The 26,095-nt window shown below is 42.9% G+C and overlaps 1 protein-coding gene across 1 annotated transcript in view; it reads left to right on the top strand.

Annotated features, from left to right (window-relative positions):
• Positions 1–26,095, top strand: part of CNST (consortin, connexin sorting protein) — a 65,260-nt gene that overhangs the window by 22,266 nt on the left and 16,899 nt on the right. The window contains exons 2-8 of the mRNA XM_015408447.1: positions 332–516; positions 5,713–5,743; positions 8,908–8,994; positions 9,579–9,693; positions 13,723–13,744; positions 13,909–14,005; positions 17,341–18,233. Of these exons, the coding sequence (XP_015263933.1) occupies positions 332–516; positions 5,713–5,743; positions 8,908–8,994; positions 9,579–9,693; positions 13,723–13,744; positions 13,909–14,005; positions 17,341–18,233 (1,430 nt within the window). The remainder of the gene's footprint in view (positions 1–331; positions 517–5,712; positions 5,744–8,907; positions 8,995–9,578; positions 9,694–13,722; positions 13,745–13,908; positions 14,006–17,340; positions 18,234–26,095) is intronic.

Below are 26,095 nucleotides of genomic sequence, written 5' to 3'. Positions count from 1 at the left end.
CTACTATTTTATGGGCAATGCAAAAAGGAGGAACCTTAGAACATTGCTGTAATGTATACTTTATCTTCAACTGTGTTATACTACATATTCGTGTAAAGTGGTACACATTTCTTTTCAGGATGGGCGAACTTGTCTAGAACGCAAATTATAGGACTAGCTCAAGATATGGCTAAATTGTATTTTTCTGCTTTATAAGCTGTTGGGCCCTCATTACAGAAAAGAACAAAGCAAAAATAAATAAATAAACGTCTTGCAGGTTCCTGTTGCATTATTTAAACATTTCTAGTAAATTTCAGGTTTTAAAAAAATATTCTTTCTTCCAACACTTTAGTGGCAAAGCAAAAGAAGACTGCTGTTGCAGCAATAGATTGCATGCAGGAGGAGGATGGAAACAAAACAAATCCTGCAAACGGTTCCCCAAAGGACCCAACACAGACTCTGCAGACCCTCTTCTCCCTTCTTCCAGAAGAATTTGAGCAGATGGATTCAAGAGTGCTGCCTCTGTGTCTCCATCAGGTATTGACAATACCTTCTCTCATTTCACTGGGATTTTTATTTTAGAGCGTAAATTTCTCAGTGTGGAAGCAATAACTTTGCATGGAACTGAAACGCCTACTTATTAGAATTTCATGTATTCCTAAGGTCAGACTTCAGGCCATACAACGAACAAAACAAAGCTCTAAATGTGGAACTCACTCTTTTAGAGGGAGGGACATCATATATCTAGGACTCAAAATTGTGACAAGTTATGTTTTAAAAGGCTTTTAAAATACTTTACAGTGTGACTTTTCCACCTCTCCCTTCCTGTGGCAGCCCAAAATGCTCCCTGAATACTGGGGGTGGGTGTCTCCTGTCTTTCAGGAACAGCATTTTGAGAGAGTTACTGGACCGTCACTAGAGGTGAGGGGGAGAAATTTTTGCTCTATGGGTGGAAATCTTGCACCCACATAAAAAACTCATAGTTTATATACAAAGTCAACTTCAAGAGTCTGATCTGAGATATGAAATGGAGTTTTAAAAGTGTATAGATCAAGATGGGTAGCTGTGTTTGTCTAAAAGAACAGAAATCCAGTAGCACCTTAAAGACGAACAAAATTTATGACAGAGTATGAGCTTTCATGAGTCACTGCTCTGAAGAAGCTCATACCCTGCCACAAATGTTGCTTGTCTTAAGATGCTACTGGACTCTTGCTCTTTTCCACTGCTAAAAGTGTATAGATCTTCTTCATGGTCTCTGTGCATCACACCTATGGGATTATGTGCTTGCGCTGATCCGAATCGGTGATATGCAAAGCTCACAAAGGGATTTTCGCGCCTCCCTCCCAGGCACCCCACTGCGCATGCCCAAGGAGGCGGGGTGCAGACATTCCGCCAGTTCTCTTCTGACCACCGCGCTGTTAACAGTTTGTTTTCTGCCGGTTGGTGACGAAGCGTTCTTTCCTCTCAGAGGGATCCTTTTGATCGTTCTCAAAGTTGGGGGGGGTTTGGACTTTGTCTTTCTTCTTGTTTTGTTAAAATCCAAAAAAACCCTTATTTTGAGGAGTGCCGCTCCCTCAGACGGCCTCCTGCCCCCCCCCTTTTCTCCTCCTGAGGTAAAAATTTTTTCGTTCGCCTCATCTGAGGAATTGTTTTTTTCTTATTTTTACTTCTGGCCAATTTGCTTTATTTTATGGCCAAGAAGTGTGGCTGCTTTAAAAGGTGTACCAGTTGTGGTGGTAAACGTGCCCTGGTGGACAGTCACACTGTGTCTTGGGGAGAGACATTGTCAGGAGTCTTGTCATCACTGCGCCAAGTTTTCAAACCAAACCCGTAAGAATAGAGCTGCTAGACTCCGAGTGGCGCTTTGGGAATCCGCGCTGAGCCCCCTGCCTTCCGGGGAAATGTCGTCAGAAAATCCTACCTATACCAAACCGCCGGCGCCTCCGATGATATCTGAGTCCTCAACATCGGCCTTACCCGCTCGTCCGAAGTCGACGTCTGCTGTGAGTACTCCTTCCAAGTGTTCGGCTCCTAAGGACGCTTCTTCTGCCTCAACACCGGCAAAAAAGAAGAAAAAGAAGGAGCATGAGAAGGTGAAGAAATCTGATCCCAAAAAAGCTGCGCATAAGTCTCACACTCTGAGTGGCACTGGGAGACATGCGGGCTCTGCATTACCCCCTCTCCAGCGGGCGCACCCCGACGTCGTGATTCCTCCCAATAGCGGAGCTGATCGTCCCTCCGCCAGTTGTGCTGCTGGACTCCCCTGTACGACAGTTGAACCCCCCCGGTCTCAGAGCTTTCCGTGACTTCACGCCCCAAGTCGCAAGTGGAGGTGCTACAGGTGATCCCGGACTGATGGTCTCGAGATAGGTCGCCGTCGTTAGTATCTTGGTCAGGAGGTCGTTCTAGGGATGTTTCCCCCTATCCTGCCAGATCTCCAAGGTGGGGAGAACGTCTATCCAGGTCCCGTGGATGTACGGATCATCCTTCCAGCTCCCCCAGGCGTGGAGAATGTCAATCCAGCTCCCCTCAACATGGAGAGTCGCGATATCGGTCTGAAGATTCCCATCACTCTAGACCGACATTTCCTTATTCAACCAGGAGAGAGTCGAGACCACATTCTCCAACGTACCTGAAGCCTCCTTTTCTGCCTCATTGGGACCATAGGCAATACATGCCGCTTCGGTTCTCGTCGTACCCAATGTCGACGTCGATGCCATGGATGACGCCACGTCCACAATCTGATTGGGACTGTAGGTCGCATCATTCCCGCTCTCCACAGCGAAGATCCAAAACATCGGCAACTGTTTCCAAACCACCTGAGGAGTATCCTCTATCGCCTATTCAGTCTGAGGTTCCGACACAGACGGCGCCAATATTGAGCACTCAGGTACAAGTCAACACCGTGCCCTCGCTTCCGATGCCGGTCACACCACCCGCCTGTCCTTTCCCACTGCTGTCGCTTCATTATTCTCTGGTTAATGACATGACAGCAGTCAGAAGGAACTGGCGGGATGTCTGCGCCCCGCCTCCTTGGGCATGCGCAGTGGGGTTCCCGCACGTGCCTGGGAGGGAGGCGCGACAATCCCTTTGTGAGCTTTGCATATCACCGATTCGGATCAGCGCAGGCGCATAATCCCATAGGTGTGACTGCACAGATGACTACTCGAAGATCATCAATTACAGGTAAGCAACCTGTTTTTATTTAATCTATATTTTCCAAAAAATAATTTATTTTTATTTAGAAAATGTATATGCCATCTCTCCAGAGACCTGCTTAAGAGGGCTTACAACTAAGATAATAAAACAATAAAACAAGCCATTAAACAGGATAACACCATTAAAACAAGCCTTGGCATAACAGCAGCAGTCTAAAATGATGTAGATAAAATGATCCTCAGGCCAGAAGCAGAACATAAAACATCAAAAAGATAAAACCCTTTCGTTAGAAGCCTGGTAGAAAGGAATGTTTTAGCCTTGCACCATAAGAAAGTAAGGTAGGTGTCAGGAAAGCCTCACAGAAGAGAGTGTTCCAAAGGCAAGGTGCCATCACTAGAACAGCCCTTTCTCTGGTGGCCACCCACCTCACTTCTGAAGGACACAGAAGAGCAGGAGAGAGTAGGATTTCACAGGGAGCAGGATTCCAGAAGAAGTTCTTCTGGGGGGCTGGACAGTAGGGGTAGAGGCAGTTGTTAAATACCATAGCCCCAAGCCATTTAGGCTTTAAAGGCAAGAACCAGCACTTTGAATTGTGCCCAGAAACAGATGGACAGCCAATACAGATATTTCAGCACAGAGGTGATATAATCAATGTGTCCAGCTGCTGCATTTTGGATTGACTAACAGTTTTCAAGGGCAGCCCACATAACATGCATTACAGTAATCTAGCCTGGATGTGATCAGAGGATGGATCACTGGCCAATTTTCAGTAACTGACGTATCAGCTGAAAGTAGTCAAGGCTACAAAGGACACATGAGCCTACAGCTGTAGGCAGGGTCCAACAACACCCTGAGTTGTAAACCTTCTGCTTCAGGGGGAATACAACCCCCTCCAGGTCAAGCAGACTCTTACATCTTCAGATAGCTTTGTCATTGACCAACAGTACCACAACCTTATCTGGTTTGAGCTGCAGTATGTTGGCCCTCATCCATCCCATTGGTATCTTCAGACACCTGTAGGAGTTCTACAGACCCACTGGACTTGGATGTTAAGTAAAAATATTGGTGGTGCTACACCACATATTGGTAGCACTGCACTCCAAATCCCCAAACAGTGGTTTTATGTAGATGTTAAACAGCATGGGAGATGAGAGAGATCCTTGCAGGACTCCATAGCATAAACGCCACGGGAGCCAGCAGCAGTTCCCCAGCACCACCTTCTGGAATTGATCAGTCAAGAGTGACTGTAAGTAAGAGTGGAACTACCAGAACATGGTTGTTGGAATTTACAACTTAAAAACTAATAACAACCAGCAATAAAATGTAAAATTAAATTCCCGTTTTGGATTTCCTGCCTTCACTGAGCAGGGAGTTGGACTAGATGCCCTATAAGGACCCTTCCAAATATAAGATTCTATATAATAAAAATGTATCACAGTAAACTAGCAGTGGTAAATCCTCGTGGATAAAAATTACAATACAAACATAAGAATAACAACCAGATGTCATATGGAATTAAAATACCGTCATTTGGCACCTTAACAACTGTAATGAAGGTACCAGGTGAACAAAATCAGAGTCCAGTACCACCTTAAAGACCTACAATATTTTCCAAGGTATAAGCTTTTGTGAGTCAAAGCTGACTTTTGTCAGATAATAGAAATACAAGTGTGATGTATTGTGTCTTTAAATGACCACAGGACAGCTGTATCTTGTAATGGGTGAAGCATTTATTGTTTGAGTATGCTGGGTGGTGCTACTGCGTTTTGTTGCTAGTTACTGGTGCTGAGAGTGGATGCCAAATAAACTGTGTGTTGTTCCTGCCTGAGACTTCACAGAGTATTCTTTATAGCCTGGCCAGACACTACAACAAGATTGATCTTGGTAGCAAGTTTGTGAGGGGTTTGTACTTCTTACAGATGCTATTTAGCCTTGGTGTAAATTGTTACGGATTGTCTTGGAGATTTTATGTCAAAAGTAAACTACGGCCCCTGCCACACGGCAGGGAAAACACCCATCAAAGCGCGGCTAAATAGAGCCACACCAAAATAGAGACGCGTGGGCGGGATCCCACTGATCCCGTGCACCGCGCGCCATTGCTCCTCGGCACGATCAGATGCCAGGGAGGAAGAGTCGGAGGGGAGGGGGAGGCTGCCGAACTGCGCATGCTCGAGCATGCGCAGTTCGGCCGGGGGCAAGGACGCGCCGGCAATCTCACGGCCCGGATTGAAGCGCTCTACACCGAAGAACCACCTAGGTAGGTGGTTCTTTTTAGTGCGGGTTTTCGGGCGGGAGGGACAGATCGGGGACAGGCAGGCAACGATTCCCAGATGTTGCCATGGGATCGCGCCCGTTTGCTCCGCCCTCGATCCGTCCCGCTCCCAGGCCAAAACCCCTAGTGTGAACAGGGCCTACATTTGCTTTATGGTGTTTCTATACATTATGGTGCCTGCAATGAAAATGAGGGCAGAAGAAACAAATATATGGAACTGGAGTAAAACAGGCAACATCTTCTCCTAAGTGAAACATGAATGTCTGGTAATGTTAATTTCTTCTCTGCTGTTCTTTTTGCAGATTGCTGAAACTTATTTTCAAGATGGAGAATGTATCCTTTAAATCAGGATTGATTTTTTTCAATTTAATGGAAATAAAATCATATGTCTGAAAGTCAGGTGTAAACTGAAAAGTCTGATTATTCATAAACATGCCTAGTTCTCATTTTAGCTCTGAGGTTGATTGGGTAAGTATGAAGTCCTTGTCCCAAACGTATACAAGTATTAGTTGCAAAGAGCTCTGAAGATATACCTTAAAAGTTGCACACATGATGATCTGCAAATGCCTTACTTTTGAGCTTGCTCATAGGTGTGAGAGGGTTTTCTCTAGCTGCATCATGCATTATGGATTTGGTCTTCCTTTCATCCCGCCCCAGCTAATATAGCATGCTTTTGTTTTTCTACTTGCCTATTTCTGGGCACACACTGCATTTTCTGGGTCATGGACTTTTTTAAGGACTAGAGTACTGTTGGGAAATTTGCAGGCCTGTATTTCATAATATTTTATTGATATATAGCAGGATCAAAATGTGGAGGGGGGTCAAGTTGGGACTTTGTATTCCCCCACCCCCTTAATAACAGCACCTCACAATGCCTTACAGTCCTAAAAATTGAGGCACCTTTGAGAGTAGCCTCCAATACTTTACAAGAGGCTGTATTCGAATAAGGAATTGAGGGAAGTTCCAGCACATGCTCAGATCTTTTTGGATTTCTAGTCCATAACCTTTTTAAAAGATTTATTTTTAAAATGTGATGTACAATAGGAATTAACATTCCCAATGCTAGATGCATGTCCCCCATTTTGTGAGCTAGTGTAGTGGTTAAGAGTGGCAGACTCTACTCTCGAGAACTGGGTTTGATTCCCCATTCCTCCACATGAAGCCAGCTGTGGGGAGAGGGAGGGAAGGCAATTGTAAGCTGCTCTGAGACTCCTTTGGGTAGTGAAAAGCAACTCTTCCTTACTACCTTTGGGTTGTAAAAAACAACTTCTGTAAAGTAAGCCACCTAATAAACAAAGCAAGTGAATGTTTAAACACTGGGGGAAAGCTTATTATAGAATTCCTGCACTAGTGTTGGTTTTATTTGTATATTTTGTCCATGACTGAATACACCGATAGGACTAGATCGCGCTGCTAACAGCTCTCATCCATGTGCCACAGGTTTTCACCAGCCACCAGCAAACTCGTGGCTATGTAGGACTCATGTAAAAGTGCCATTTTTCTGAACTTGTTTCTAACTTAAGGCTGCATACACAGTCACAGCCATTCGTGCAGCTGCAGCATTGGGCCATCAGCAAGTGTGAATTGACTCAGTGGCTTGGGTCCACTGAGATTTGCTTAGACAGTAAGAACTTCTGTTTGCATAGTGAAACTTACCCACCAGTGCCCTCCTCAGCAGCCCAAAATGCCCCTCCTCCCCCAGGAGCAGCATAGGAGTAGGGAAATCAGTGAAAATTGCTCCTCCATTCCATCTGTATAAATCCTTTATGAAATCCAAACCTATACGTCAGTTCATTGCATCATGAACAAGACTGCAAAACTGCAGTAAAGTAGCCCTAAGTATCTATATCCTATGTTTCCTTGTGGCTTAAGGCCACTTAACACATCATCATTAAAAGATTACAACTGAAACCCGAAGAATAAAACCCCTTCCCCACCAAAAGATGCCTGCAATTTATACCCCATTAAAAGAGTTGGCAAGTAAAATGCCCTTGTGTTACTTCCTGAAGATTTCTGTACAACACTAACCACAATGTTATTCTCACCTTGTCAGGAAGCCCATTCCACAGAGGTGGAGTTAAAGTGGAAAAATAATGGACTATGCTTGATGCCAGGTGGGCCATCTGAAGTGTGGGAATGGCAAGTAGGGGGCAGCCTGGAGACTATAGCTGGCACATGAGACGACACAGTCCTCTAGATATGTAGGTCCTGGGCCATGAAGATTTAAAAGGTCATAAGTTCATAACCAGTACCGTGAATTGGACTAGGAAACAAACCGGCAGCCAATGCAGTTGGTTCTAAAGGGGGCAGTAAACATCTGACAGTGATTGGGGCTGCCACATTCTGAACCAGCTGCAGATTTCTGGCTGTCTTCAAATGCAGCCAAATGTCGAGCACATTACAGTAATCCAGCCATGTGGCTACAAAAGCATGGATCGCTATGGCTGAGTCTCAGAAAGGAGACAGTTGGCAAGCCAAATGCATTTGATAAAAGGTAATTCTGGTCACTATGCCAGCATGCTTGTCAAAAAGCAAGGCTGTGTCCATGAGCACCCCAAGATCTTAACTTGCTCTGCAAATGCCAACTCCACTCCATCTAAGACGAGTGGATCTAATTTGGGGTAGATTGCCTGCTTTCACTTGCTACAAAGAAACGAATGGGATAAAGCAATTTCTAGCAATGACTTTAAGGTGTACAGTTTCAGAGGGTAGCCATACTGGTCTGCATTAGAACAGCTAGATTTGAATCCAGTAGCACTTTAGAAACCAACAATATTTTGGGGTGGTGAGCTTTCGAGAGTCAGAGCTCCCTTTGATGAAGGGTATCTGACGAAGGGAGCTTTGAATCTTGAAAGCTTATGCCCCCCCCCAAATCGTGTTAGTCTCTAAGGTGCTACTGAACTCATGTCTCTAACTTATAGCTAATTTTTTTATATTCAGTTGCATGCCAGGGGCATGTGATCACACAATGAATAACATAATGTGACTACTTTAATTTTGCCTGATGTTTTGTGAGCCCCAGGAGGATTTTTTGGTTTCTGCCTTTGTACGCTGGATGGAAAAACAAAATGTTAAACCCTGTATCTTTAAAGGAGACTTTAAAATTCAGCTTTGTATGTGTTAAGAGAAATCATTTGGTGTTTTGGAGAAATAAATGCTGCTAGGTGATCCCAGGCTGTATCGTTTGTATCAAATCTAGCATTGTTAAATGTGAAAGTCATACTGGTGATTAAAGACAGACCAGCTCCAACAGGCTTGTTGCCCAAATAAGGAAAACTGCTTTTCACATGCACAGTGAATTAGGTGTAGACTTATGTGGAGGAAAATAGGGGGATTAAGGTAGTACATTCTCATGCACATGTGAATATGTCGGGAACACCTGCACATCAATTTTCCATTTTATACTGAGGCAGGCTTCTGATTTGATAACAGTGGTGAATTATATCTGCTTTCCACTGTCCATCTATATCTGTATTTCCCTTTAGCTTTCCATTCAGATGAGAAGGCCATTACGTTCATTCAGCTTGAACAGTTATATCATGAGCAACTACTTGCAAATCTTTCCTCTATTCAGCAGCAGTGGGGTAAGTGTACTACAGAATGGAAAGTGATTTATTAAAGACTCAGAAATCCATTCTGATCAGGGGATCCTGTTTCCTGCTGCCACTCATGTGGCTGGTGGGAGAAAAATAATTGGGGGGGGAGACACTGCTGATGATGGCATGGGGAAAACCCAGAAATGTGAGTCTTCTCTAGGAATTGCTGGAAACTCTATGGCTTTCCCCAGAAGTGATGTCACACTGACAGTATCCCCCTGTAAAAGCCTGTGTTTCAGACCAGACCAGAACAAAACAAAAGCCTGCATTTTACCAACTCTTATTGGTATGAGAAACACTTCTCATTTTTTCTTCTTCTCTAATGGCCGTGAAAAGAGGCATCATTATTTTTATTAGGTTTCTGGCTTTTAATGAGCTGCTATAATTACTTCTGTGCTGAACATTTATGGAGTTTTTCCCTTTCAAATCTGTTTTACAAAGCAATATCTATTTATTTTGAATATGGTTGATTAGTTCAAAACATATGCAGAAAATATTCTAGTTAGTTGTTGAAGGCATTGTCGTTTATTGATATTTAGCATAGTCGTTGAAATGTTTGTGTATCGATACAGAAAAAAAATGGAAAGCAGCTGCGTCCAGTGAGGTTCCGGGTCTAAAAAATTCTGCTAAGGGTCTGAATAATGAAAAGTTAGACAAACTTGCTGAACTTTGCACATCACATCAAGAGTAAGTAAAAATAATTTTTTCTTGGTTATAATCCAGTGTTTGTAGCTGTGTATGCTTGGAAGTTGTCTTCTTTGACAACTCCATGTTTTGGTCCTGATACATTGAAGCATCCTTTAGGGGTGCTGGTTAGAGCTAAGGAGACCTTGCCCAATATAGAGAGGAATTCTCTTTTACAGAATAATAGAAAAGCATTATCTTATAAAGGGATGGAATGAGACTCTTAGCACAGTTGTTGTTTGTTCCTGAGGAAGGACCAGAGGTCTGAAACACTGGGAAAATTACCTTGGAAAAGTGTTGGAGGTTTTGTATATTTATCTTGTATATTAATTTTTTGTCTTCTGTATTTCTCTATGAAGGATTATATGGACAGATTTACTTCAGACAATAGATGCATTTCACTTTAAATGAAGTTGGCTTTGTGAATATTTTTCAGGAAATTTAGCCCACCTTCAGACTGACAAGCCTAATTGATTGGACTTCATAGCCAGAATAAGACCTGGCTTACAGTGTATTGAGAGAGGGGACAAATAAGGGCACAAGGGCTAAATTGCCTGGGTTGTTGGTACCCATCCTGGTCTACTCCAATGCCATGCCTCCTCTCCCAGATATATGGCACATACATTAAGTCTTACCCGCTAGCCCCTGGTTCCCCAGTCAGACACTCCAGCAAACAAATTCCAGAGATAGTTCTCTGCAAGCCAAAATAACTGAATCTTGTGGCACTTTAATTTGTTGGCCTTCAGAGTGGCACAAGATTGCTGTTCTCACAAGCAAGTAATTACTTAGCCTTATTTTATGGAAACGTCATTATCTTGAAATCAGTCACAGCTAGAGCATTGCAGCTGTGGTAGCATACCTTCTACTTTCATATGATTTAATGATATAGAACTACTTATGTAATTGGTTCACACAGTTCCTTCGCAATGTATGCTATGATACATGTATGGGATTGTAATCGACAGTGCATTTGACACATTTCTTTTGTCAGTATCTGCCTGCCTTGGGAAAAGTTTTAAGAGGATTCACTTTCTCCTTGAACATTCTAAAAGTGCAGAGAATTAGGTAAAAATGTGGTTCAGGCATCATAGTGCCTGAAAATTATTGCAGCCACCATTGTACTAAAACAAGCCTTTTTGTACGTTATTGGCAATGGAAATTCCAGGCTTATGAGTGTTCCTTGTGACTGTCAGGATGTTTAGTTTTTGTTCAGTTTCAGTTTCAAATCATTTGTTTTTAGAGATTCCTTCAGGGTTGTGGGCTTTTTGCTTTCAATTCAAGGGTGTCAAAATTATTTAGCTTTACAATATTTATGGAGGCAAGTATAGAGTTGAAATCTGATGTGAAAGCTATACCTCTGTGTAGGAAGTGCCTTCTTCTTTGATCTGTGGGCTTTGCTGGTCTGAGAACATGATCGGAATCAGTGGCACCTCAATGGTGTGTCATCTTTGACAGTCTCCTGTAAGTCATGAAGGAGAATCCAGGTTTGATTGCTGATATCTCTAGTTAAAGCATCTTGGGTAGCAAAGTTGGGAAAGATTCTGCCTTGAGCCTTTGATCAGAGTATATTGCAGCCTGTATGGATCTGTGGTGCTTCAAGTATTCACCAAGGAGAAAAGTTTTCAATGCTGATACTGATGACATTAGGAATATAAGCAGTGGGATGGGATGGGATGGGGTGGGGTGGGATGGGAGGCAGCGGTGTTTCAGGCTTAATAACGTGTGGGAGATGTTGTGATGTGTAAAGATATGAATGTGTTGGAATCGACATAATGTAGTACAAAACCTTTCTCCAGTCCCAATTGCAAAAGATTCTCTACCACCAAATTCAGTCACAGAGCAACATAAACCTCGTTGCTTTAATAATAATATCTTAATAAACCATGTGAGCTCATTGCCTTGGAGCAATCCACTCTCAGCTTCAACCCCACCCTCGAGTCCACCCCCATTGCAATACGAGGATAATAATTCTGACCTAAATTATAGGGTTGTAAAGGTTATTAAAATAATTGTATGAAGTGCTGTATAAGGATACTGTCATGGAAGTGTGGTGTAGTGGTCAGAGTCTCAGACTGGGATCTGGGAGACCCAGGTTCAAATCCTCACTCTGCCATGGAAGCTCCTGGATAACCTTAGGCCAGTCACACACTCTCAGCCTCACCTCCCTCCATGCATAGGTGTGAAAATAAAATGGAGGAGAGGAGAACAGTATAAGCCGCTTTGAGTCCCCTTTGGGGAGCAAGGTAAATAAAGTAATTTTTTTCTTTAATATTCCTTTTTTTTAAAAAGAAAATCCTGTTTTCAGGCTTCTCTTATTAAAGTATTTTGGACTGCTTGTGTTCCAAATTTTAGCTTCGTGCATGTTGTAGAAAGGCAGTGTGTCTGCCCTGCCTCTCAGCATTTTAACATTAACAATTGGCAGTAGGGAGCCATGTGTATCAATCACTCTGCGCTCCTTGGAGGAAGGGCAGAGTAAAACTGTAATAAGCAAGGAAGCAAGTGAGTCAGTGAAATCCAGGCCTCTTCATATACAGGTCTCTGTCATTCACTTAATTGTGGTAAGATCCAAGAGCATGACTGTTTTTTTAACATACTTCTTCTTACTAGTCACAGTCGCTTTAAAAATAATTGCTAAACATCTACTAATAGAAATTGTATTTACTGGATCTGAGGCTGCAATACTGAGAACTCCTTTAGGCATTCCTCATGTCTCTCTACTAGGACTTCTCATTTATCTTCCTGTTAGAATCTCTTTGTGCTGCATTTGGAACCATTAGCTAGTGCAATGAGGATATGGTGGAATTCTTAAGAGAGCCAGGGTAATGTAATGTGCTTATTGTGACGAGGGAGACCTGAGTTCAGGTCCCTACTAGACATGAAGCTCATTGGATGATACTAGGTCAGGCTGAGAGAAAGACTGGCCCATTTCCCCTAGTTGTTAGAATAAAAGGGGAGAGAAGAGAACCAAATAGTGACCAGAAAATGGTTCAAAGTCCCTATTGTATGTGTGGAGCTCACCATGCAGCATTTTGAGATTGCTATCTATGCCATATTTACTCTAATATGACTTTATATTAATCCTGTGCACCAAGGCTGGTTCCAGGTTTTGGTGGACTCTGGACAGAGAGTGTCAGGGTCCCTTAGCCCTCCTCTGCCTACTGACACCCCCTACTGATCACCAGTGCGTTCTCCCCCCCCCCTTACTAGCCCTTCCAGTGACCGCATACTGTTCCCTTAACAGTGCTGGGCTCTATGTGTGGCCAGGATTGTGGGGAGCAGGAGGGCTCAGAAGGAAGGAAGTGCTTAGCAGGGGATGGTCAGCAGCAGTGGGACCCATTGCTGCCCACCTCAGGATATGCTGACTCATGCTGTGCCTTCATCTCAAAGCATTTAGGTATGTCATTTGTTCTTACTTAGTCCCACAGTATAAATTTTAAAAGGTTGTTGGCAGCTGTTGCTCTTCCTTTTGATATGAATCCCTGTTTCTGTCTGAAAGCCCCCAAAAGAGAGAAAACGGGCCATTGTGCAAATCCGAGAAACCGAAGGTACAGAGTGCTGTAAAATACAAGAGGGCTCACTTTGCTGCACTTCTGTCCTGTGTCTCACAAGGAAAACACCAACGGGATGTAGTGCTAGTTCTTTCAGCTCTTTCAACTATTCTTCCGAGTAGTTGCTTTCAGCTCAGAACAATTTACACAAAAGGGATCAACTTTCCAAAACACATACTATAAGAACACTTCTGAAGTCCTGTATTGATTTCACCACTTCTCCTGCCTTCTGTGCCATTAGAGATAATTGGCATTGGTAATGTTGTTAGCGTATGGTCTGGCTGCTCTAAAACTATGCTGGCTCACTGATAGTGTTTCAGTGTTGGAAACTTTCTGTGCTAATATTAGAGCATGGAAAGAACGAATCTGATTTGTCGTTTAGTTTTGATGACGTTTGCTGTGAAGGTTTATTTTGATGAAAGCAGCTGTTAATTTTTGTTTATTTCTTCCCCTTTGTTTTGGTTTTGTTTCTGTTTGGTTGCAGGCCACTTGTCTCCCGAAGCAAGGTAAGCTGTGAAGTTTTCCTTGGCTCTATCTGTCTTAATTTTTTGGGTGTTCTTCAGATTGTTAAATGTAGTGGACAGAGCTGATGTCCCATAACCGTAGCATGTTGCATGACATTTTAAAAATCTGCATTCTGTAATGATTAGAATGCTGTCCTGTTTTACAGTTAATAAGTGAAGAAAAGTCCTGGACTCACAATAGTTTCATAGGTTTAATGGGATCTGAAGAATTAAAGGAAAGAGGTGCTGCTGCATGTAATTCAGGTACCACATTTGTATATCTTGTGGGCTTAATTTTTTTGTGTGGGTTACTATGTGGAAAGCTTCCATTTCGAACGACAGTAGATAGGGATTTTTTGGCTTTTTTTCTTGGCTTTTTTTAGACACCTTTGCAAATAAGTAAACAGAATACAATCTTTGGGCTTTACATGGGAAATTATTATACAGTTCACTTCACCATTATTAAAAATTGGTCTGTTCACCCTCTGTACCTCAACTGCACGGAAACAGGAAACCAGACTAAAAATGACTGTAGTGCAGTCAGCTGCATAGACCTTTTCTGCCTGGAAGTCTGCATGCTGTCTCTAGATTGTAGACTTCTCCTTGGAGATGTTGGTAAGTAGACTTCAAAGGAGCAAGCAGTGGCAGCTCTCTTTAATTCAGTGCAGGGTAGACTGATCTCACAGTTCGTGGTGAAGGCTTGGCATGATTTTGAGTTCCCATTTTCCGCAATGAACCTTGCAACTTGCAAAAGGCCCTTCTAAAGTACTTTTTTTTTTGTCTACTTGGAAAATGTACCTTAATAACAAGAGCATAGTCATTGCTGTCTTAATGGTTGTGTCCTCCTGTGACCTTACATGAAGAGAGCCTGATGTAGGGTACAGTTTTGTCCAAACTGCAGTAATGATTTTTCAGCTATGAAGTGAAAGTTGATCCTGACATCTCATTCCTCTGAATTATTTTGCTTTATGCTTTACTTATCTCTTCAGAAGGCTAATATTTTCAGTTATCTTTGATTCAAAAGAATCCTGAGGCAGTGTAGAGTGGGAGGCAATGAGCTTGCCCAAGACTGCACAGTTTGGCTGAAAAGAGATTTAGAACTTAATTGCCATTCGGTCTGCTGCAGTGGCACTGGAGTGATATCTGTAGGCTGAAGTATAACTTCTTAGTGAAGCTGTAGTGTATTCCTTTGGAATACTTGTATGTGCCTTTTAGTATAAATTGAACCAGATTTTCAGAAGATAAACACGCATGAAAATATAACATTTTAGGAAATCTCAAATTAAAGCCTCACACTTTAAAGCGTTATATAATGATCAGTGTTTCAGCCACAGTGCGCTCAGAGACCATCGTTCAGTACCATTTATGCTAAGAAACTTTGCTGCATTCTGTTCATCTGGAGACTGTATCACTAAACTCGGGGAGAAAATTCATAAAGTAAAAGGGTGATTTAAGTCAAGGGGCTTAGAAGGGTGTAACTCGTTTAGGATTGCGCTGTTGATCTTTGCTAGCCATGGTGTTAAGTGTCAGGTTTTCCCTCAGATACCATGCTGACGTCTGTCTTCCCTATTTAAATAAGCCAAATACGTTCACTTTTTAATATAGTAAAACCCATTATTCAGTATCCCCTTTGTCATTTACAATGGATGAGATATTGATTTAGAATATGCAGTTACTCATTAGTTTGAATCCACCAGCAGATTTTCTGTGAACAAAGGAAGGAACATAAGAAGAGCTCTGCTGGATCAGACCAATAGTCCATCTAGTCCAACATCCTGTCTCACGCAGTGGCCAACCAGTTCCTCTGGACAGCCAACAAAGGGCACAGAGGCTGAGGCCTTCCCCTGATGTTGCCTCCTGGCTCTGCGATTGAGAGGTTAAGTGCCTCTGAATGTGGAGGTTCCCCTCAGTCACCATGGCTGGTAGCCATTGATAGACTTATCCTCCATGAATCTACCTAATCCCTTTTTAAAGCTGTTTATTCCTGTGGCTGTCGCTACATCCTCTGGCAGTAAATTCCACGTTTTAATCACTCTTTGTGTAAATGTATTCATCTCTTTTGTAAACTGAAAAGTTCCAGACTCTTCAGCCTTTCTTCATAGGGAAGGTGCTCCAACCTCCTAATCAGCTTAGTTGCCCTTCTCTGTACTTTTTCCTGCTCTGCCATGTCCTTTTTGAGATGTGGTGACCCGAACTGTACACAGTATTCCAAATCAGACCGCACCATAGATCTATACAGGGGCATTACAATATCCCTGTTTTATCCCTCTCCTCTAGGAGCAATATTTGGGGGGCATTTGGGGCTGTAGTGGGAAGAGAGATGCAAGGAAGTTGTGCTTCTCTGACAAGAATCCTTTCCTCGGTAGAAATCATCTAATGCAGTAATATTCAGTGGCTTGGGAGCCACATATGGCTTTTTGACATGCCACCTATGGCTCTTCTAAGCACCATTTCCCAATATGACACCTGCCCTGTGTTTCAGGAAATTTTAATGCCCTTGCCTGGTAAGGCTCCTGGTTGGCAAGTGATTCCCTTCTTGAAACAGCCATCACTGGAGGTGTGAGTAAAATGTGAGCCTCCCTGAGGTATAGGCCTCATGCCAAAGATGAAAGTAAATGTGGCTCTTTTGGGTGATAGTAATTGTGAATGTGGACTCTGCTAGCTGCAGAGTGAGTTGCACTGCTCTAATGGACCCAATCCATTAATCTTTATTTTCCGTTCAAATTCAAAGGAGCATTTGAAACATACTAAGAACTTTTTTAATGTTTGTGTGCAAATTTGTATGCATAAGTCAAATATCCCTCATTTTTGCGTTTGTATAAATATAAAATACATATAATGTGGAATCCTGTAGTACCGAGCACAGTGTTTCAGCTCTGTTCTGCTAGCTATTTATCCTTGCTTAACCTCTCGTTGTATTATGGCTAGGGCTTTCATTAGTCTCAACTTGCTCTGCACCTGTCAGTACTACACAAGTATCTTTTTGAGGAGTTTATGTCTTGCATCAAGAGTAGCAGGCAGGAATTTCACATCAGCTCAGACATCTACATTCTGTATTCTTCATTTGTGCAGTGTTTTCTTAAACATCAAGAGAACAATCCAGTGCCTAGGTAACTTCCATAGTACCAGGGAATGCCTAATGGTGTGCAGGGCAACAACAGGAAACAGGGATATTTTTAACATTTCCAATGCTAGAGTTTTTATTTCAATAAACTTTAATAATATTGTGGTGACAATGTATAATTTGCCAGTGGTATCATGAAACGATTCTTTGTAATGTTGATTGATTCCTTCTCCTAAATATGTTTGGGAAAATCTGTATTTAAGAAGGAAATTAAATCCTGTCTTAGCAGAGCTAGATAATTGCACCCTTGTTTAATAAAGTATTGAGACATGGCCTTAAGTTCTCTCAAAGAAGTCAATAGAACCAAGTTCACTTCTTCAGTATTTTCATTTGGAAATTAGAGGTATTGCTGCCAGCCAGGAAGTAACACAAGGCATTAATGTACGCTGTTATCAGATTACTGATATTTCCCCCCCACAATCCTGGTGTATTGAATCACTTGAAAATGCTTGAATTCTTTTCCTGTTGCATTTAGACACTGAAACTTGGGCTGGCATTGGACCAAGGCCAGAGCATCATCATCACGCAGAGAGACAGAGGAGCGAGAGCTTCCAGCCTGATAGCCGGCATACACTTAGCAAGAGGGCAAGTCTTCAGCTGGCTGTGAGGAAGGACCACATGGAGGAGGAGCACCGCAGTGCTGAGTCAAGACTGGAGTCTCCCACTCAGTCCCCGGGGGTGCTAGGCAGGCTTATCTCTGGCTGTTTGTCTTCTAAGGATGCCACTGAAGATAATAGTCTGCAGCTGAGAGGAGAACAGTCCTCTGAGGATGTATCAAAAACAGAAGCAGCTGCTGAGGAGCCTGCAGCGGAGTGCTCTAGTGAACCAGTGGTAGACGCACTGGTTTTGACAAATGCTGATCATATGCCTTGTGATCTAATTTCCATAGGTGACAGTGTTAAGTCTGACAGGAACGTACTCCAACTGGACCACTGCCTAGGTTCTAGCGTACTTTCTAGTGGGCATCTGGGAAGCAGCATATTAAAGCAGCAGCAACAGCCTGTTTACAAAAATGATAGAAAATCTGTGCCATGCAGAACTTCATTAGACATTAGGGAAAATGTGTACTCGGAAAGTAATACACCTGAACAGGCCACTGCTGGATATGCAGAAGCGTCTAAAGGGATACAGGAAACGACAGAACTGGAAGAGGAAAGCGAAGGATCAGAAGACTTTTTTCAACAGTTTTTAAATTGTTGCATAAAAGACAGAGAAGAATCCGTTAAATACTTAGGAACTCCGGAGGACTCTGACACTTTTTCTCATATACCAGCTGAACAAGCACTTTATAGTTCATCGGAAGGTTATTCACTGGAGGAAAGCTTTTCTTCACTTGATGAACTAGCAAAACGGATCGAAATTGCAGAGGTAAACACTGACAAAAAATTCCCTACTCTTTGTGGTATTTGCTTGGCATTCATATCTCAGGTTTGTTAAGTGTGAAAACGGACAAGGGTTTTTTTCCTGATGATGATGTTGAGTTCCAGTGTTGACAGAGCCTCCCTGAAAGAAGGCATGCTAAAGAGATGTGTTCAGTTATTTTTCTTTTCTCAACAAATTGTTGCTATGTAAGCTTGTTTAACTGGCATGTGATTATCAGAGAAAAAGAGAGAGAGAATTTATGTGCTGTATATTTTAGGAGGCCACATCTAAACAGCTGTGATGGTTGCCTAAATAGGGCATAGAAAACACTGAAAAAGCTTCCCTGGTACATAATTGGTGGAAATGCTTTAATATTCCTCGTCAGTGCACATTCTGTTGTTCAAACTGAGATGAATAAGAACCTTTTGCTTAAGATCAAAAGTCATGGTTGACTGGCAAGCAATAATTAAGTGAATGTCTATTTATTTTCATGAAAATATAGATGATTTTGCGTTACTTTTTTAAAACCAGGGTCGGAGAAGAGGAAAGAGAAATGGTGATTTAACAGAGGGCTTTTAAGCTGTTCTGAAAAGATATAGTGCCTAATGATGCTTTAGAAGTGCTTTTTAGAACCGCGCATGTTCACAGAAGGGAGAGATTAAGACACAATGCACTATATTTTTATAACCGGATGACCTTTCTGAGGTCATGCTTCTGGCCATATTAACTAAGTTGCCCAAGACACTGTCCAGAGAAGGCTATCGGATTACACCCTGATGTGCAAAAGTAGGAGAAAGGTGTTCTGTTTCCTTTTAATTCTTTGAAAATTTACAGAAAACACGATGGAATATGGTTTGTTGTCGAAGGCTTTCATGGCCGGAGTTCGTTAGTTGTAGATTTTCTGGGCTGTATGGCCGTGGTCTTAGCAGTGTCAGGTACTACAATTCCAAGACCACAGCCATACAGCCTGGAAAATCTACAACAACTAAGGAATATGGTTTGTTTGTTAAAAGCTGTGCATCAAGACAACTTCCCCAGTTAGATATATATTTATTTATCCTCATTTGTTTACTATTTGTCAAGGAAATATTTTATCCTGTATTGCAAAAATGGAAGCCAGTACATTACGTGAACTCCTCTATTTTTAACATTGTTTCATAATAACACTTGGGCTTCCCCTCTGTGCCTTTCCAGGTGTGATAAGTTGTTTTTTCTTAGTTTGTTTTGACATGAATAATCTAATTTCACATGGCAGTTATCAATATGAATACAGTATTTACTCATATGCAAGCCTAGGTCCCCACCCCAGGTATTCCATCAAAAAAGAGGGAGTTGTCTCACATTTGCATACAAGTTTCAGTTATGTCCAGTAATAAGTGTGTGTGTGTGTGTGTGTAACACCTTTATGGGGTTGTCTTACATTCAAGGTCATCTTCCTTTTAAATCAATATGGTAAATGTGGTCCTAGGACACTAATTATTCCCAAAGCCAGTTTAGGTATACTAAGAACAAGGGAAACTATACCGTTGATAAGCAAAGCAGCAGTACTTCATTGTGCAAAGTAAGGTCATGCATGGAATCCGTCACTCAATCTCAGCCACATTCCAGCCCCTTCCTGCCCTAAGACACTAATTTAGCATAAGACAATGCACTGATGCCTGCTGGGCATCAAAATTGTGAGATGACAAAACTGTGACAGACGAGGGATTTGGCTTGGTTAACATGGGTCAAAGTGCAAAAAGGGTGAGGCTCTTAAAGAAAACTGAATAGTTATGGAGTGACTTGTGCTTTGATGTGTGTACCTACAGTGAGCTCCACTTAGGAATCTCTGTTGGAGGCCCACTGAATTAAATTAAAGTTTTGGAAGAGCAAATACACAAACTTTATGGTAGGAAAACTTTACCGTGCCAAGCACATGTTAGCTAGTGGCTAACCAAAAAAAACATCTTTAAGATGCCACTGGATTCCTGTTATTCTGCTGTCACTTACTAACATGGTTTCCCTTCTGTAATGGTTAGAAATATAATGTTTAGATCAGGGGTGTCAAACTCATTTGTTACAAGGGCCAGATCTGAGATAAATGAGACTTTGTCACGCCAGACCATGTGTATCATAAAATGTAATACCAGGTAGCAAAGATATTAACTTTATAAAGGACACCGACAAACACAATAAAAGTTTTTTTTAAAACTTAAAATACAAACACGCTTAAAATAGTAACACTCTTGCCATATTTTATTTAACAGTCTTTGAAAACTGACACCTCCCAAATCTCCCCTCCCCTTAAAAGATGCCTACCTTAAATGGAAAGGTGGGGGGATAGTAGGATTTGGCAATGTAATGTTTGGAGCCAGTTTGGTGTAGTGGTTAAGTGCACGGACTCTAATCTGAGAGAAACGGGTTTGATTCCCCACTCCTCCACTTGCTGGGATGACCTTGGGCAAGCCATTGTTCTGATAAGAGCTGTTCTTGAAAAAGAGCAGTTTCTGTCAGAGCTCTCTCAGCCCTACCTACCTCACAGGGTGTCTGTTGTGGGGAGGGGAAGAGAAAGGAGTTTGTAAGCCGCTCTGAGACACCTTTGGGTAGTGAAGGGCGGGGTATAAATCCAATCTCCTCTTCTTTTAAATAAAACATCAAGAACAAGCACAAGGATCACAGCAGAAACTAAAAATAAAAAACTAAAAGTATAAAATACTCTGAGCCTAGGAAAACATGAAATGACTGAGCATTACAAGCTCCCCCCTCCAGGTCTACTCAGAGTGGCAGTGGCTCCCTAGTATAATGTCCCTCTTTGGCTATGAGTTCCCAGGTTAGACTACTCACTCAGGCACACGTTCTCAAGTCCATTCAGCAGAGACAAGCTGGTTCAAAACATCAGTCCTTTATTTGCAAGCAGATGACTTCAGCTGGCATACAAACACTGGAAACTGAAACTCCACTCCCTTGAAATGCATTGCAGCTCAAAAAAAAAAAGTTGCAAAGAAAATGTGGAATGGATTTTCCATTTAAGGTTTCTGGGCCCAGATAGACTACCCTTGGGACTGGAATGACAGCTCCCAGAGTGGAATTCCATTCTCAGAATGCAGCTACTACTCCAGGGACCGTCATTCCACTCTGGGGGCTGTCATTCCAGTCCCAAGGGTAGTCTATCTGGGCTCAGAGACCGTAAGGGAAAATCCATTCCGTATTTTCTTTACAACTTGTTTTGTGCTTTAGCCCAAAGGAGCTTCCTGCTAGAGGAGAAACCAGCGAAGACAAGGCCCAGCCAGCTGAAAAGTTTGGCAGCCCCGATCTCCCTTGGAAGGGTGAGGACAGGCAGGGGAGGGGGTGGGGTGGAGAAGAGATCCATGGGTCTGATTGAAGCCCTGGGCTGGCCGGTTCTGACCCACGGGCTGCAGGTTTGACACCCCTGGTTTAGACATTGTTGTTCCCTTTCAAGAGTTTCTCAGCCAGTTTACAAAACATTCCTTGAAGATTTTAAAACTAAATCATTCATAGTTCTTTGTTTTCCAGAACTCGTAGGGAATGGGGAATTGCCAGTTAATTGAATGTGCTTGGATACTCGAGCTTATTGCTCTGCCCTACCCAGAGAAATCTATAGTGACTGCCACCCACTTCACTGGGAATACCATGGTCATAGCCTCCATGCCTGGAAAGACTTTCCAAGCCACGTGGCCATCCTACACATAGGGTTGCCAGACCCCTGCCAGGGTCAGGGAATCCCCACTTTTGAGGGGTGCTTCCCCGCTGCTGGCCAACTGGCCAACAGGGAGTAAATTTACTCTATGGTAAATTCTTATTTCTCCTGCTGTGTACAGCAGCTTCAGGTAGGCCACAAATTTGGCTGAATTTACCATAGAGTTTGCCCAAACACCAGAGCATCACCCCCAGACATCCCTGACATGCCTATGTCATTTCTGGGTGATGTCAGCACGTCGGAACGGGGACTTCCAGTTTAACTGGAAGTGGCTCGAAACCCGGAGCCCCCGCCAGCCAGGTAAATCCACCTGGCAACCCTACCTACACAGCAGGCAGATGAGCCGATCAGCTGCAAGGAAGACCTCAACCAGAGCTGTCTCCCAACAGCTCAAGGCAGGCTGAAGGGGAAGAAGGGGTCCTAGGACGGTGTCAGCTTGCTCTCAAAAGCCCAGCAGTGTTCAGGGGCATCAAGCTGACCAGCTGGAAATGTGGGAGTAGGGCACACAGATGCTAAAAGACGCAGGGGAGGCTGAGGGAGACGAGCTTGCCTTCTGGGCAATTCTAGTCAACTGAGCCTTCTGGTTCATCAAAGGCCAGATAACAAACAAGGGAGAGGCTGTAGCTTATTGGCAAAGCACCTGGTTTGTATGCAGAAGGCCCCGGGTTTGGTCTAGGACATCTCCAGTTTTAAAAGGATCAGGAAGGAGGTGATGTGAGAAACCGTTACCAGAGACCATGGAGAAAGTTGCTGCCAGTCAGAGTAGACAGTACTTACTTTGATAGACCAAGATCTGACTCAATATTAACGCAGCTTCATGAAGCTGCCTTACACTGAATCAGACCCTTGGCTCCATCAAGGTCAGTATTGTCAGACTGGCAGTGGCTCTCCAGGGCCTCAGGTTGAGGTCTTTTGTATCACCTACTACCTGGCCCCTTTTTAACTGGCGATGCTGGGGCCTGAACTGGGGGATTTTTGTGCAGAAAGCAGATGCTCCATCATTTAGCCATGGTCCCTTCCCTCTTCTTTCCCCCTCTTTCCCTTTATGTTTACTGTAGTTTGATGACCTGATTACAGACTATCTTTGTGTGGAAAATCTGATAAGCAAACCCTTACTATAATGTACTGTTTTCTGGTTGTTGAGTTTTTTGCAGGCAGACTTTGGTCTCTGAATACAACACATAGAGTACCTTGCATCATTCAGTAGCAATTCCTCTGGGCCAAATATAGAGTAATGTTGGCTGTCTCTAGAGTCCCCGCCCCCGGTCTATGTCACCAGGAAGCATAAGCTTCAGAGGGGAATCTGAGAAAGGCAGAGCAGTGTTTGTGTTTTGAGCAGAGCCATCTCTTACACTATGCAAGTTTGTAGGATGTGGTGGCCTGCCTGAAGCTGCTGTACACAGCAGGGGAGATAAGAACAATGAATTGGTTTTACCCTGGTTCTTATAATGAGGTAAATCCAACTTAGGGTTGCCAAGCTCCAGGTGGGACCTGGAGAACTCCTAGAATTACCATTTATCCATATGAAGCATAGAAATGTGGTTCTTTGGCACAATCTTCCACAATACCTAGTCTGTGGGAAATGGATTAGGATTGTAGCATGCAATATTGTAAACACAAGTCTTTGCCTAAAGTGAACAGTGCTACTATGAAAATCAAGAGCACGGCCATTGAAATGTTTTAAAATAAATAGTCTGTAGAACAAACACACTCTGCAGCCCTATCCTTATTCAAAATCAAAGCTGACTATGTCCAGGATGATTTACACATATGAAGGATTACAGCCGTCATACTTCACTTAGGTAGTACTTGTATCAGTGCTTGCTTGCTTATTTATTCATTAAAAATATTTATATCCCACCTTTTCCCATGGCTCAAATTTAAAATGTATGATTTAGCCCCGAAAGACCCCATCCTCCCACACTGCACATTGTATATCTAAATATTGCTAAATGTGTCTCTCAAGAGGGGGGGGAGGGTTCCAGTGAACCTCCTGGGAATTAAAACTGCCTTTTCTAAGAAAGGGGCACTGAAGATGGATGTTCGGTTTATCGAAGGTTGTTTGGAATGTTGTATGTTTTGAAACCCTGAAGATTCTGAGAGACCTCAGTTCCAACAGCAAATATTGGAGGTCACATTTTTCCTGTTAGAGTTTGTATCGTTATGTAATGTAGCCCAGAGAATACGGATCAATATCCTGTTCCTAGCTTGATCACATAAAATTATAATAGCAGTAGCTTCTGCTACAGTTATGCAGTGGAAATGTGAATAATTCATAAAGCATTATTAATGGTTTTGCTAATATAGCAGAAATGACTTGACTCTCTTCAGAATGGATATCTCAGCTCTGAGTACCTTTGCTTTTAGGAGTTCATATTATTGATTTAATGCTTTCAGAGAATTTACTTATAGAGTTAAGAATCCTAGTCCTGCTAAAAATGAACATCACAGACATTCTGAGGGATGTGTTTTATAGCTGTACTTCTTTTGCTTAAGGGGTAACCTTGATTTTAGCATCTGACCCTGTTCTGCATTCCGAGCACTAGAGCAAATGGGACACTTTATTATCTTCTCCTGGGAACTGGCTCCAGCCTCTGCAGTACCAACACAGGAAACCTACCTGTATGCATCCGAGAAGGATTAAGCATAGACTTTGTGGGCTTATTCACACAATCAGCTAAAAGTATGCCTGTATGCTTTCTACCCTTCATGGGACAGTCCACATGCAAAGGATTTGGGAGTAGCCTTATTGCAGAAAATATCTTTGCAGCTGGAGTTGTAGCCATGTTGTTTCTCGTTGTCTTCTGTGAAGTCCCACAGCTTCACAGGGGGAAAAAGCTTACTTAAGAGATGTGTCCAGCACAAGGCAAAAATGATGCAAACCAACAATTATTGCAGAAAATATCTTTGCAGCTGGAGTGTAGCCATGTTGTTTCTCGTTGTCTCCTGTGAAGTCCCACAGCTTCACAGGGAAAAAAAGCTTATTTAAGAGATGTGCCCAGCGCAAGGCAAAAATAATGCAAACCAACAACCACAGTTTGTGTGTTTTTATGTTTGGGCAGGGGCCATAATGTTTCTGGCTGCAAAATTTGTCAGCTGTTCACACCTAAGGCGTGGACAGACAGGTTCTCTACGTTAAAGGCTGCCCCGTGGGAGGAAGCTCTAGAGGCCTCAGGACTGCCCACAAAATCAACCCCAGCTGTGGAAAAGTAAAAAATACCATCTCTAGTGTCTATGAAATTGGTGCCATTGGTCCCAAGAGGGGGTGTGAAGAGAAGACGCATACCCCAGCTCGTTCTCCATTGATTCTGAGAAGTCTCTTGGAACTTCCTGCAAAAAAGGAAAGAAGCAAGACTAAGCACAGAGACCGTCCAAAGTCTGACTATGCAGCATTGGTGCCAGATCAGTTCTGGCTTCGGAACTATTGCAAGAATGGGAGTGATCTCCTGAACCTCCTCCGAGAACAGCACCAATCTAATCTGTATATCCACTGTTGTTGTTATTAGAGGGAGAGGTTGAGCCAAATCCAATACCTCCATCTCTACCACATTTCAGCGACCCAAAGATAAGATCTTGTCACATTTGTATTCAAATTCTCCAGGAGTTGTGGCTTTTCTGATGTTGGAGAGATTCCTGGAGATGACAAGAGAGTTGTGGAAGAAATCAGCATCCTTACCAGCAACACCTTGTCAGCTGGAGAATTTTTATGGGGTAAAGCAAGAGAATTGCACTTACTTGGGTACACATCCTCAGCATCATCCCTTGTGACAGAGGAGATGCAACCACAAGAAAGACAGAGCTACCGCATTGCACCAGTAGACAAAGAAGGGAGGAAGTTGGACGCAAAGGGTAGAAAAATGTATTTGTCAGCTGCACTGGACTTAAGAATTGATAATTACCAAGCCATCATGTAAGGATACGAATTGTTTCCTTGGGAGTAATCAAGTCCCTACTTAGAAGCACTATCTGAAGATTAAGAAAACATTGGCGTTTTCCGGTTTATGGCGGCGCGCTGAGCAGTCGCACCTCCCGGACCTCCCGGAGGTGAAGCTGCGCTCTGGCCAAAGGAGGGGGTGCGCAGGATTGTCACCCCCCCCAGGGACCCGGTTGAAGGGGCTCTGGTGATGGGACTCTTGAGAGGTCGCCTCTTCGCCGGGGCGATGCCGGGGGA

The sequence above is a fragment of the Gekko japonicus genome, unplaced genomic scaffold (genome assembly GCF_001447785.1).
Source record: "Gekko japonicus isolate JY-2015 unplaced genomic scaffold, Gekko_japonicus_V1.1 scaffold897, whole genome shotgun sequence".
NCBI lineage: Eukaryota > Metazoa > Chordata > Lepidosauria > Squamata > Gekkonidae > Gekko > Gekko japonicus.
The sequence above is the reverse complement of the archived record's forward strand: the minus strand, read 5'-3'. Positions and strand labels throughout refer to the sequence as shown.